General features: G+C 47.4%; 1 protein-coding gene across 1 annotated transcript in view; it reads right to left on the bottom strand.

Moving 5' to 3' along the window:
• Positions 1-288: 288 nt before the first annotated feature.
• Positions 289-10,834, bottom strand: part of GLI3 (GLI family zinc finger 3) — a 287,264-nt gene continuing 276,718 nt past the window's right edge. Inside the window, exons 14-15 of the mRNA XM_019627118.1 lie at positions 6,634-6,961; positions 289-5,756 (exon numbers count right to left, since the gene is read on the bottom strand). Of these exons, the coding sequence (XP_019482663.1) occupies positions 3,418-5,756; positions 6,634-6,961 (2,667 nt within the window). The 3' untranslated portion in view covers positions 289-3,417. The remainder of the gene's footprint in view (positions 5,757-6,633; positions 6,962-10,834) is intronic.

The following is a 10,834-nucleotide window of genomic DNA, read 5'->3' as shown; positions in this document are numbered from 1 at the left end:
TGTCCTTCCACACAGAGTTTGGCAAAGTGGTAACATTAGAAAAAATAATTATGGTTACAACCGGCATGCCCAGGCCCACCTGTCACCCCGCCAGCAGGGCACGTGAGCTTCTCAATCCCTGCCACCTGAGGGATGAGAGGTCTGGGTCTCAGAGCACAAGGCCACTTGGGCTGTATACGGGGGGTTTGGTCCAAACGCAGGCTCTCAATTTTTCTAAAGAAAGCACTCTTCCCAGGCAACTATGAATTAAATAAGCAACCCACTAAATTTCAGTACAAACAGCTTTTTATTGACATTGTAAGAAACATCGTTCTTTCTCTTCATTACAAAAAGACTAAGTGGTTCTGAAAGCAAAAGTCAGTCCATCTGTGGCGGCCAGAGGTGGGCATGGCGGGGCCACGCGGGCTGCAGGCAGACCCGAGGAAGGCCGGGCCACCACGTCTGGACACTACACCTACAATACTTAAATGTATTTACATGTCTTTCTTTTAAAAAAGGATTACACATTTTTTTATTTTTTAAAAATCTAAAAAAGATGAAAACAATGAACTTGTATTTTATCTAACACATTTGCAGAATACACAACAGTAACTTGTCAGAAGAGAACATCCTCCTATTGGTTCAAAACATGGGAGACCAGGTCACAAGACAGCTCGGACTCTCTACAATCGTGTGCTCTCGGCTGGCTGGGGCGCAGCCTGGAGTTCTGACGAGGCAACACCAATGGTCCCTCGCATCAACACAATCAACGTAAATAAGGCACATACATTGCAGGAATCAACAACTCTGGCTCAAGAGGACAAGCCGATGTGTGAGGAGCAGGGGCAGTCTCATCAGTTCTTTAAAAAATCAAACAAAATAGTTTGACAAGTAAAAACACATTTAGCACAACTGTTAAACAAGAGTACCATGTATGAGCCTTCATTACAAAGGAGGATGTGACCTAGTGAGTCGCTGGAGAGAAGGTTGGAGGCTGGGGTGCATCCCGCCACAGGAGACGCCAAGTCCATAGCGATCCACGTCCCGACAGGATGCTTCTGTGTGGCCCCAAAAGACCTTCCTGCCACTGACTGTCACAACAAAGCCATCCTTCTGAGATTTCCATAGTGAGAGAAGCCACATATTCAGCTATAGCATGAGTGTCCCCTGAAAATCTAAAGGCAGTAGCAAGGAAAACAAGTCTAAAAAAGAAAAAGTAAAGAAAGGGGGCAACCCAGAGAACCATCTCAAACCAAAGGAAACAGCAGAGGCACAAGATGACAACAGTGTCCATCTCAATCCCTGTCCATCCTTCCACATGTGGCAAAGATGACATGGGATTATGGGGAAAGGGAAATGCGGGTCACATCCAGGGAAAAGGTCTCAGACAGAGGAGGACAGGGATTGGGCCAAACCACAAGAGCATGAAAAATAAGACCAGGACCTAGGGATTTTGAGGTTCCTGGAAAATGATACTCCGAGAATGGATCATTGATTTTGTGACCAAATTGTGACCTGTTTGAGGGACACAGAAAAAGTCTTGCTTTTCCCATTGATCTGAGCTACTGAGGTAAGATCAGTAGCTGTCTTTTGCTTCTGGGCCCTATTCCACAGCAGATGCATCCTTTGACTTAAAAGAAGGTGCTGCATGTGGGAGGATGGCAGGATGTAAAGGAGAAATCTCAGCATCCTCCTGCTGATCTCAGGAACATTCAGTTGAAAGCAAACCCAACTATCTTAGCCACAAAGTCCCAACGAGAAATTCACCTCCCTGCTGAGATTCTTGGTCCAACTGAGAGAACATCAACATGAGAAAAATGGGCTGGTCCTAACATTGTTTGCATTATCTAATATTTTATTGTACCTGATTTTGTCTTTCTAATACTAATTTAAATGGCAGGAATAAAGAGAAAAAGTCACACCATTGAACCACAAATCACTTTGGATAAATCCAACTCCAGGATCAACGGGAAGAATACAGCAGGTAGTCTGAGGTGTTAATGCGTATATTTTTTAATAGTTTACATATTTTAAAAGGTAAAATTCTGGATAATCCATGTACTCTGTGCACACATAGTATGTCTTTTATGTGTATCCACTGCACATGGGAAGCAGCTGCACTTTTTAATCTTTAAATGTTTTAATCCAAAACAAAATGACAGGTTAAGTCCACACTAAGGATGCATAGAACATTTAACTTCTTAAATGGATGCAGCATTTAATAGATAAGGTATACAAGAAAAAGGCATCCAACAGCTACTTAACATCCTCCCTCGTCTCTCCAATACCAAAAATGGTCGAAGCAATTTATTCCAATTTTCATTGTATGTGAGCCTTTTCTGTTACAACCAAGTTTTATAAATCCCTGAAAATAGGGTGCTTAGAATAGAAGTAGTCCTTCACTATAGTGGGATTAATATGTTAATGACAGCTGGCAGCGAAGTTGTTTCAATACCTATATACTTGAAACTACTGTCACCAATTCTCAGTTATCTGATAACGGTAAAGAGATGGCGTTCATCAAGACAGCAAACCCACAAAGATTCCCGAAACGAATTCTGCCCAAAGCTTCAATCTATAATCTACCTAGCTTCTTACCAGAACAGATGAAAGAAGCGATGTGTCTGAGTGTCACCAGCTGCCCTTCCCCTCTCTCACTGGAGCTCTGAACAGCACTGAACATTCATGAACATTTATGAGGACTGACCATACACATGTACCCCACAAAGCACTCTATGGACGGGAAGAATATTAGATCCAAATTGTGAGCAAACTATCTCATTTCAAGAGCCCCAATTTCCACTTGTGTGCAATTGTCCAAGGTACGTATGCCCTGAACTGAATTAGGGGTGGGGAGCATGTCAGAAATCTGTGATCTATGCTGCAGTGCACCCACAAAAAATTCTTAAACTCACTATCCATATTAGGATTCTGGTGCCCATTGTAGGAATTAAAAAAATAAAACAAAACAAAAAACGCTGAGCATATGTAAAGGAAAATTTCAAAAGCTGGACATGTAACCCCGTGGTCAAAGGCATACAAATGCCTAGTTCCTTTGAGTAACACAGAAACATGTCAAATCCTTTAGTTTGACCTTTCTTTGAAAAGAAGGAAGAACATGCACATCACACATTTACACTGGTTTACTAAAAAGGGGGCAGGCTTACAGTTTTTTAAAAAGTGGGTGGTTTGAGTATAACAATACTGATTCGAACTGAAATGGAAGACAGTTTCTCCCTAGAATACTTTAGGGTTTTTCAGAGTCCTTTTCCATAAAAGGAATATACTTGAAACACATCCCAGTTAGATGAGATGAGATTGCTAAAATACATACAGAACTAAAAAAAAAAAAAAAAAACCAGCAAAAAAGTGAATCAATTTAATCTTTGAAACTCCTACAAAAGTTTCACGTTTATTGGCAGTCCTTTTTCCTGGCGCCTATTGCATAACTGCAAGGAATCTGCTTTCCTCTGCGAGGGAGGTCAGCAAAGAACTCATGTCCCCAATGGCCATGTTGGTGGTTCTCACAGACAGTGCTGGCAACTGCAGGGATGTCTGTGGTGTCGTGAGGCGGGACGAGCTATGGGAAAGGTTCTGAATGATACTTGGGCTCAGGGCTCCTGACATCAGGCTCGCGTGGTCCCCGTCATCTATGATAGCGTCAAAATCAATCTGCACCCCTTCCAGATCATGGCTGTCGAGGCTGTCAACTGTGCTTGTCACCTGGTTAGCACCTGGGGAAAGTAACTCAGAGTTTTCGGCACTGGTCCCCTGTAGCAGGCAATTGGCTTCTGAAATAGAGAACGAACCAGTTTTCATGTCTTGCTGACTGAAGCCAATGGTTTGGTCATAGAACTGACCAGAGTAACTCTGAACATTAGAACAGAGCTGATGGGGCTGCCCTGGCATCTCCATCTTGATGCCGTTCACCCTGCAGGTCTGACTTGTGTCACTGTGCTGTCCTGGCTGGAGAGTGAGGCTGCCCCTTGGCACAGCCTGGCGCCTGCTGCCTCCATAGCCGGCACATGGCTGGTAGCTCCTGACAGCTGCCAAGCTTGATGGCTGGCCCCCAGTGCTGGGAGGCCCCGGCAGGCCGCTCTCTGGCCCTTGATAGATGTGGATGTGTGAGGTAGCACTAACCTGCCCTAGCACCTGCTGTCCGGGGCGGCCTGCCCCCTGGTGGTGCATGCTTTCGCTGAGTAGCTGATGAGCCAAGTACCCCTGTCCCACCGGGTCTCGAGTTGGCATGCCAGTCACTGTGCTGCCAGCTGACTCACTGGGCACCACTGACAGGCTGAAATCCAGCTGGCTGCCATTCCCTTGCATGGTGGTGCTTCTCAGCTTTGCCGCTTGAATCCCAGCACCGCGTGCACTGTCGAGCGGGTCGGGGGCCCCGGGCTGCCTGTTGAGGCAGTTCCCATACTGCTGGACCTTACATGGCTGTTCATGGTAGGCATTTCCGTTGGTGCTGGTCCCACTACTGTGGCTCACCAAGTGCTCTGGGGCGCCGTAGGCACTGCCGTGCTCCCCAAGGGTCGGACAGACCCCTGTCCCTGATGGGCCAGCCCCGTTCCTTAAGGGATTCTGTGGGAGGACGCCCATGTTGCTGTAGAACCCGAAGGCTCGAGCTGGCTGTGCCGTGGACCGCTGGCCACACTTCAGCCTAGAGGAGGACAGGTCGGCACTGCCCGAGCTGACCTCGTTCCACTGAATGGGCAGGTCGGCTTTGCTGGCTTCGGGGCAGGGCTGCCCCAGCGCGCGGTACTGCTGGCTGGCGTGGCTGTCCGGCAGCTCCGGTGGGTCAAAGTCGCCGTGCCCGCTCCCCAGGCTGGGCCTATGGGCCACTTTGCCGTCTTCAGAAATGGCACTCTGGAGGTGCTGCTCACACCCGGCTTGGTTCTGGGAATTTAAATACTGCACCACGTCATCAGGCAAGAAATCCTCAGCATTCAGGTTCAACTCAGTGTCCATGGTCAGGGACTCCAGGGTGACGTTCTCAGTAATGCTCGGAGGGCAAGGAGACGCGTGCAAGTGGCGGGCCTGGCCACCCTCAGGCCGTGTGTAATTCTGAAGCACTAAGCTATGCTTGTCCAGGGATGGAGGCAAGACCGGAGGGTTAAAGCTGTTCAGGCTGTTGAAACGCTGCACCCTGGGCAGGGAGAGGCTCTCTGACACTGTCCTCACCGGGTCACTGGCTCTTCTCACACTGTGGCCCAGCGTGTCCTGGGGCAGCAGAGGTCGCCGGCCGTAACTGTGGGCGCCCCCGTCGCTGCATCTCCGGGGAGGGTGGACGGGGGGCAGGGCCCCCGCGGATTCCCTGCCGTCCCCAAGCAGGGCCATCCTGGTCTTCAGGCTCATCCTCTCCATGTTGGGCAGCGGCGTGGGCGGCGGCCCGCCCGTGGCGGCTGCGTACTTGGCCTTCAGGCGGTACTGCTGGGCCGGCGTGAGGCTGAGGAGGCTGGGCAGGCCGTCACACTGGCTGGCCTCACTGGACCTGCGCGAGGCGTCTGTGGAGATGGGGTCGTAGGAGTCGGCCACGCTCACGTTCTGGGGCCGGCCCTCGGCCTGGGACGCCTCGCTGGACCTCCGGCTGGAGAAGCAAGGGGAGATGCCCGACGAGCGCCGGCTGCTCAGGTAGGCGGAGCTGATGGTGCTGGTGCTGCTGTCCCTCCTGTTGAGCATGTTCAGCATGGTGACGTCCACCCCGGAAAGGTCGCCTCTGTTCGGGAGGAGGGTCATGGGCCCACCCAAATTACAGCTGTTACTGGTCTGGGTGCCTGCGGAAAGGGTGGCAGAGATGAATTCATTTCAGGAGGACTTCAAACAGGCCTCTGCAAACAGTAAAGGGCCAGGTAGTGACTGTTCTCAGTTCCCTGGGCCAGCTGGTCTCTGTCGCAGCTACTCACCTCTGCTGTGCAGCACCAAAGGACCACATGCCACAGTGAAGGAGTGGGTGTGGCTGGGGCCACAGGCTCACACGCTCAGGGACAAACTTCTGGGACCCCTGGCTTAAATGGGACAGTACGGACTTCCTAGATGGGTCAAGCTCCCCACAGGCCTAGCACAAGGACAGAGTGATGAGCCCAGGACATATGCACACTGCTGAAGTTACAGGCATGTCACAGGCCAAAGGCCTTCCAGGATTTCACATCCACACTCAGGGCCTCTGTCACAGCCTATGAACCTGAGTGGTGGGGTGGGGAGGGTCACCCTTGGGATGTGCTCCAGGCACTCAGTGTGGTCTCAGAAGCAAAAACTGACTTGGGCTGACAATGCAAAAGGTTGTTTGCCTTTCCCTGAGCTGGACAAACATCAGTAAGCTGCTGCTAACCTCCTGCTTTTAGATGTGGAAACGAGACAGGTGCCAAACACAGATGCCTCTGCTGCTGGGATCTCCTCATCCAGTCAAATAGTTAGGATTTCACCAGCAGAATGTGCATCATGCATAGTCTTACTTTCTGTTTCCATATTATCCTGTCACTCCCTGCTTCTAACCTATGGACCCTCCAGAAAGGCAACAGTAATATGGGTGGCTATGGCATAATTTTAGGACTGGTGGAAAAATCAGCAAACAGAATCAAGGGTCTGGTTCCTCTCAGGGGACTCTGGCTGCATTTCAAAGAACAGAAACCCCTGAGCAGAGGCAGAACTCACCATTTCCTATGAGAGGAGAGACCGCAGGGGCTTTAGAGGGTAGGATAGGGTTCAGTCGCGGAAGCATCCCATTCACTTGTTTGAGCCTTTCTAGTTTCACGTGCTCCATCCATTTGGTCCCTGCTGGGTTTCTCCTGGCTTGCAGAGCGAGGGCTGTGGTTGCAGTGGAAATGGTCGAGTCCATGATGGGGGTTTCGTCGATGGCACTGAGGTCTCCCACACCCCCTCCATCGGTCAGCGGAAGCTCGAGCCCACTGTGGGAATAGTGGCTGGTGGGGGACTGCTGGCTGCTGCATGAAGACTGACCACCAGGGCTTGGCTGAGATGTCTGTTGGGGGCAAGAGGAAAGGCAAGAAGTGTTACTGGGAGGAAAGAGGAAAGGAAGTCAGTAATGAGCGATGGTGCAGACTGAGACCTGCAAGACACTGGGTTGAATAAGAACTATGTTCTGGCAAATGGAGGCGGCCTCCTTGGACCACAATGACTGATGACCCACGAGGTGGATGTGCCATGGGGGGAAACGAACAGCAGGGGGTGCTGGAAGTGGTGGGACTGCCATGATATTAGCCATGGAGCCCTGTCCAAAACGCCAACTCTGCAAACACATCTCCACATCCCACATCCCAGATGTTCTCGAAGACAACTTAATTATCGTTTTGACTCGTGTAAATCCAAATCAGACGTGCACCGTCTTCTTTGAGGAAGATTGCTTCCAATCCCACATCCACGACTATTCTTTGGGCAAATTACTTAGCCACTCTAAACCTCAGTTTCCTTATACAGAGAATGTCAAAAAAAATGTATACACATTTTAAGAAAGGATTAAAATTGTAGTACTCAATATATACCGATAACAAAAGATGAATACAAATCATGTTTGACTTCTGCAATTACAAGAGGTGCTCAGAGCAGTTACCCTCAGCGTCCAGACACTTCTGATTACAGCGAGCTACTGCTTGAGCAGCGTTGACCCAAGTGTCCATGTGTATACATTTTTTGGCACCCCCGGTATATAAAATGAGGACAACTTACTTATCTTAGAGATTGTTGTGGTAATTAAGTATGAAGCCTCGAGAGTATCTCGGTATAAAAAAAGCCTGGAGTGGCTCGAGGAGCATCAGCAGTCATTATCATCCTCGGTGGCCTGTGTCTCGAGCTCACCCTGCTGATGGACACATGGTAGACATGCTCCGTAAGCACACACTACCTCCTCTTCAGAAACAGCCCCTCCAAGCTGTTCAGGGCAGGCTCCCAAGCTCCTTCTAACTTCTCCCCTTCCTTCTATATTTTTCCACTTTGTAGAACCCGGGCAGAGTGCGGGTAAAGGCAGTTGCAAGAGGTAAAACTTGAATCACTTAGCTTCTGCTGCACCCAGTGGGGAAGAAAGGCTGCAAGTCACAGCCACCCTGAGTTTGGAGAAGGATCTCCCCATTCTCCTAGTGTACCCCTCGCATTTCACTAGGACAATTGGTTAATGTTGCCCTAACCCCAACCAAGTGGACTGTGTAAGGCATTCTGCAGCTAGATGGGAACTTAATCCAGTCTACTGGTTCTCAGTCAGGGAAAGGACCCCCTCCAGGGGCTCCTGGGGAGCACTATATAAATCGGCCAGCCATGAGAAGTCCGTTCAACCTAAATCTGTTCTATCTAAAACCCCACTGGCACCCTGGTTGGTAAAAAGCCTACCCTTTTTCGTCCAGATAAGAAAAGTGATGTTCAGAGAAGCTGAATGACTGCCCAAAGTCACGAAGTCAATGGTGCGAACTGTCCAGATGCCTGGCACGTTCCTCTGCAGCACCTCCTCCAGTGTCACTCTAAACCCTGGAGCCTGACAGCAGCCACAGTACATGCTCTCCAGGGAGATAGAGCCACACGTGCTCAAGTACAGACACTGCCATCTCAGGTGGAACGCAACGCTGTCAGGAGGGGGTTGGGACACAGGTGCTCTCTGTGGAACCTGTTACACTTTTTCTGCCGCCACAGTACCTACACCGAAGCAAATGAACACTCATCAAGCAAGTCACCGCTACGCTAAGTGTGTCCTGGGCAACCAGCAGAGCAAAGCACGGCACACAAATCTGGTTCTGAGTTCAGGAAGCCTTGCTTGAGCTTTGGCTTCAGCAGCGTCTTGACCTGCCAGACCACCTGCTCCTTCCCAGGGCTTCTCATGCCCTTTATTCTGGATTGTCAAGTCACAATGTGTGCGTATGTGAATCTGTTTGTGTGGACACACACACAAGCAGACACACACTGCCACAGGGCACAGAAGAAGGCGTGGATCCTCTTACAATTAGATAAGAGCTTAAAGGAGCCCAGACATTTAAATATAGACTAAATTGCTAACAAAAAATATATCCAGATCTTCCTTAAAGAAGGTGATGCACGTCTGGTCTGGACTTACACTGGTCAAAATGATAACTTTGAAAACATCTGCTTAGTCGGCTCCAGTGTGATTTGTTATGAAAACCTAGACAAATAGAACAATGAATTTCACCATCTAACTCCACATTTTCACATGCTGAATGTTCAAAGTACAGTGTGTCTATGTTTGAAACATATCTAAGTAATGCTCACTACCAAAGATGTCACAAAGCACAACAACTAAAGAAAAATGAAATGAATAAAAGTTCAATGTTAAAAATGAAAACAAAACAAAAAAAGCAGAGAAGCCAAAATTCCCTCACCTTATTACCCACTGTCCTTAGGAAGTGAGAACAAGACATTTAGGACCATTACACAGAAGAGACGTTGGATTAGTAAGAAAAAAGAAGAAAGAATTTAATTTTTAGCATGATGATCAAATCAAAGACAAGATTTTACAGAAAGAATATTAGAAATGTAAATCTCATGTGCTTTAGTAAATGTCTGTGAAGATACCTACTTATATCCATACATGTGTGTCTATACACATACATAATAGTCTCCTGTGGAAATCTCAGTACTTCATTAACATCACTGATCCTCAGTTTGTAAAACATGGGGCCTACTCTCAGCCCCTATGATCTCTTCCAGCTCTGTGTTTCTATGATTTAATTACTTTTTAAAACACACATCTTGTGACAACTTAGATATCACTGAGCCAAACTGCCATAAATTTTTATTTCTAACAATTTTCTTTTTAAATAATGGAGAGGAGATGACAAGTTTTCTTGAACAAGGGATATACTTTAATGGTACAAGAGACTCCAGGTTCTTAGGATGTCCTAACAATATAAATCATTGTCTTTTGATGACATAATTGAGGAGACCACAAATTCACATCCTTATTTCATTAAACACTTGAGGATAAACTGTTGAATGTTCTGCACAATTATTACATGGGTGGACTTTATTTTAGGAAGTTGGTATGTGCTCCCAAGAAAAAATATATAAAGCACAGTTTATGACCTAATTAATTTAAAGTACAGTGATCAGTCATGATACACATATAAACTGTTTACTAAGGTGCTTTTTAATAGCAAAGTATAGCTACCCACTGGGAAGTAATGATAAATCTGGATAGTTTCTTTGCATTATTTTCAGCTAGACTTAATGTCACTAAGACTCACGAGAGTTCAAAGAACTCACGAAGTCATAAAAATTCAATAATTCATTGAATTCTATTCCATCATCTCTGGAATTACGTGTGCATTATTTCCCATCCATACACACTGCTGCACAGGGATACCACTCAGGAAGTTATGGGTGTCCAACCAATTGCTGGACTTTTCTAATGTGAAGGAAAGCTTCCTTAAACTGAGTGTAAATCTACCTGCCCGATCATTTCCATGCATCTGGAAGTCAAAGCATGAGACTCTTACCTGGTGTCATTCTTCCACCTCCAGAGCGTGACCGACCAGAACCCAACACACTTGCAGAGTTGACTCCATTTATGCGAGTACATGTGGCCAAATACAAATGTACTGCATCTCCTCTAATAGCTACTGTTTTTTCACTTTTCTTGTCTTTTAGAAAATCTTACATGTTTTATTATGGCACACACATAAAATAAAATCACCAAGTGAAGTTCGGAAGAAGCTGCAACAGGAGCATAAGCCATATGTCCTATTCGTCACTAAACTATAAAGACTTTTGCTGATGGCATCTTTCAGTCTCTTCTTTGCTCTCCACCTCTTTCAGGTACCACCGCAGAAAAGGTCTCCAGTCTATCAACCCAATCTCTAGACTGGCACTAGAGTTGTCTTTTCTAAAAAGTCAGCAG

This window comes from Hipposideros armiger, unplaced genomic scaffold (genome assembly GCF_001890085.2).
Source record: "Hipposideros armiger isolate ML-2016 unplaced genomic scaffold, ASM189008v1 scaffold_710, whole genome shotgun sequence".
NCBI classification, from domain to species: Eukaryota; Metazoa; Chordata; class Mammalia; order Chiroptera; family Hipposideridae; genus Hipposideros; species Hipposideros armiger.
The sequence above is the reverse complement of the archived record's forward strand: the minus strand, read 5'-3'. Positions and strand labels throughout refer to the sequence as shown.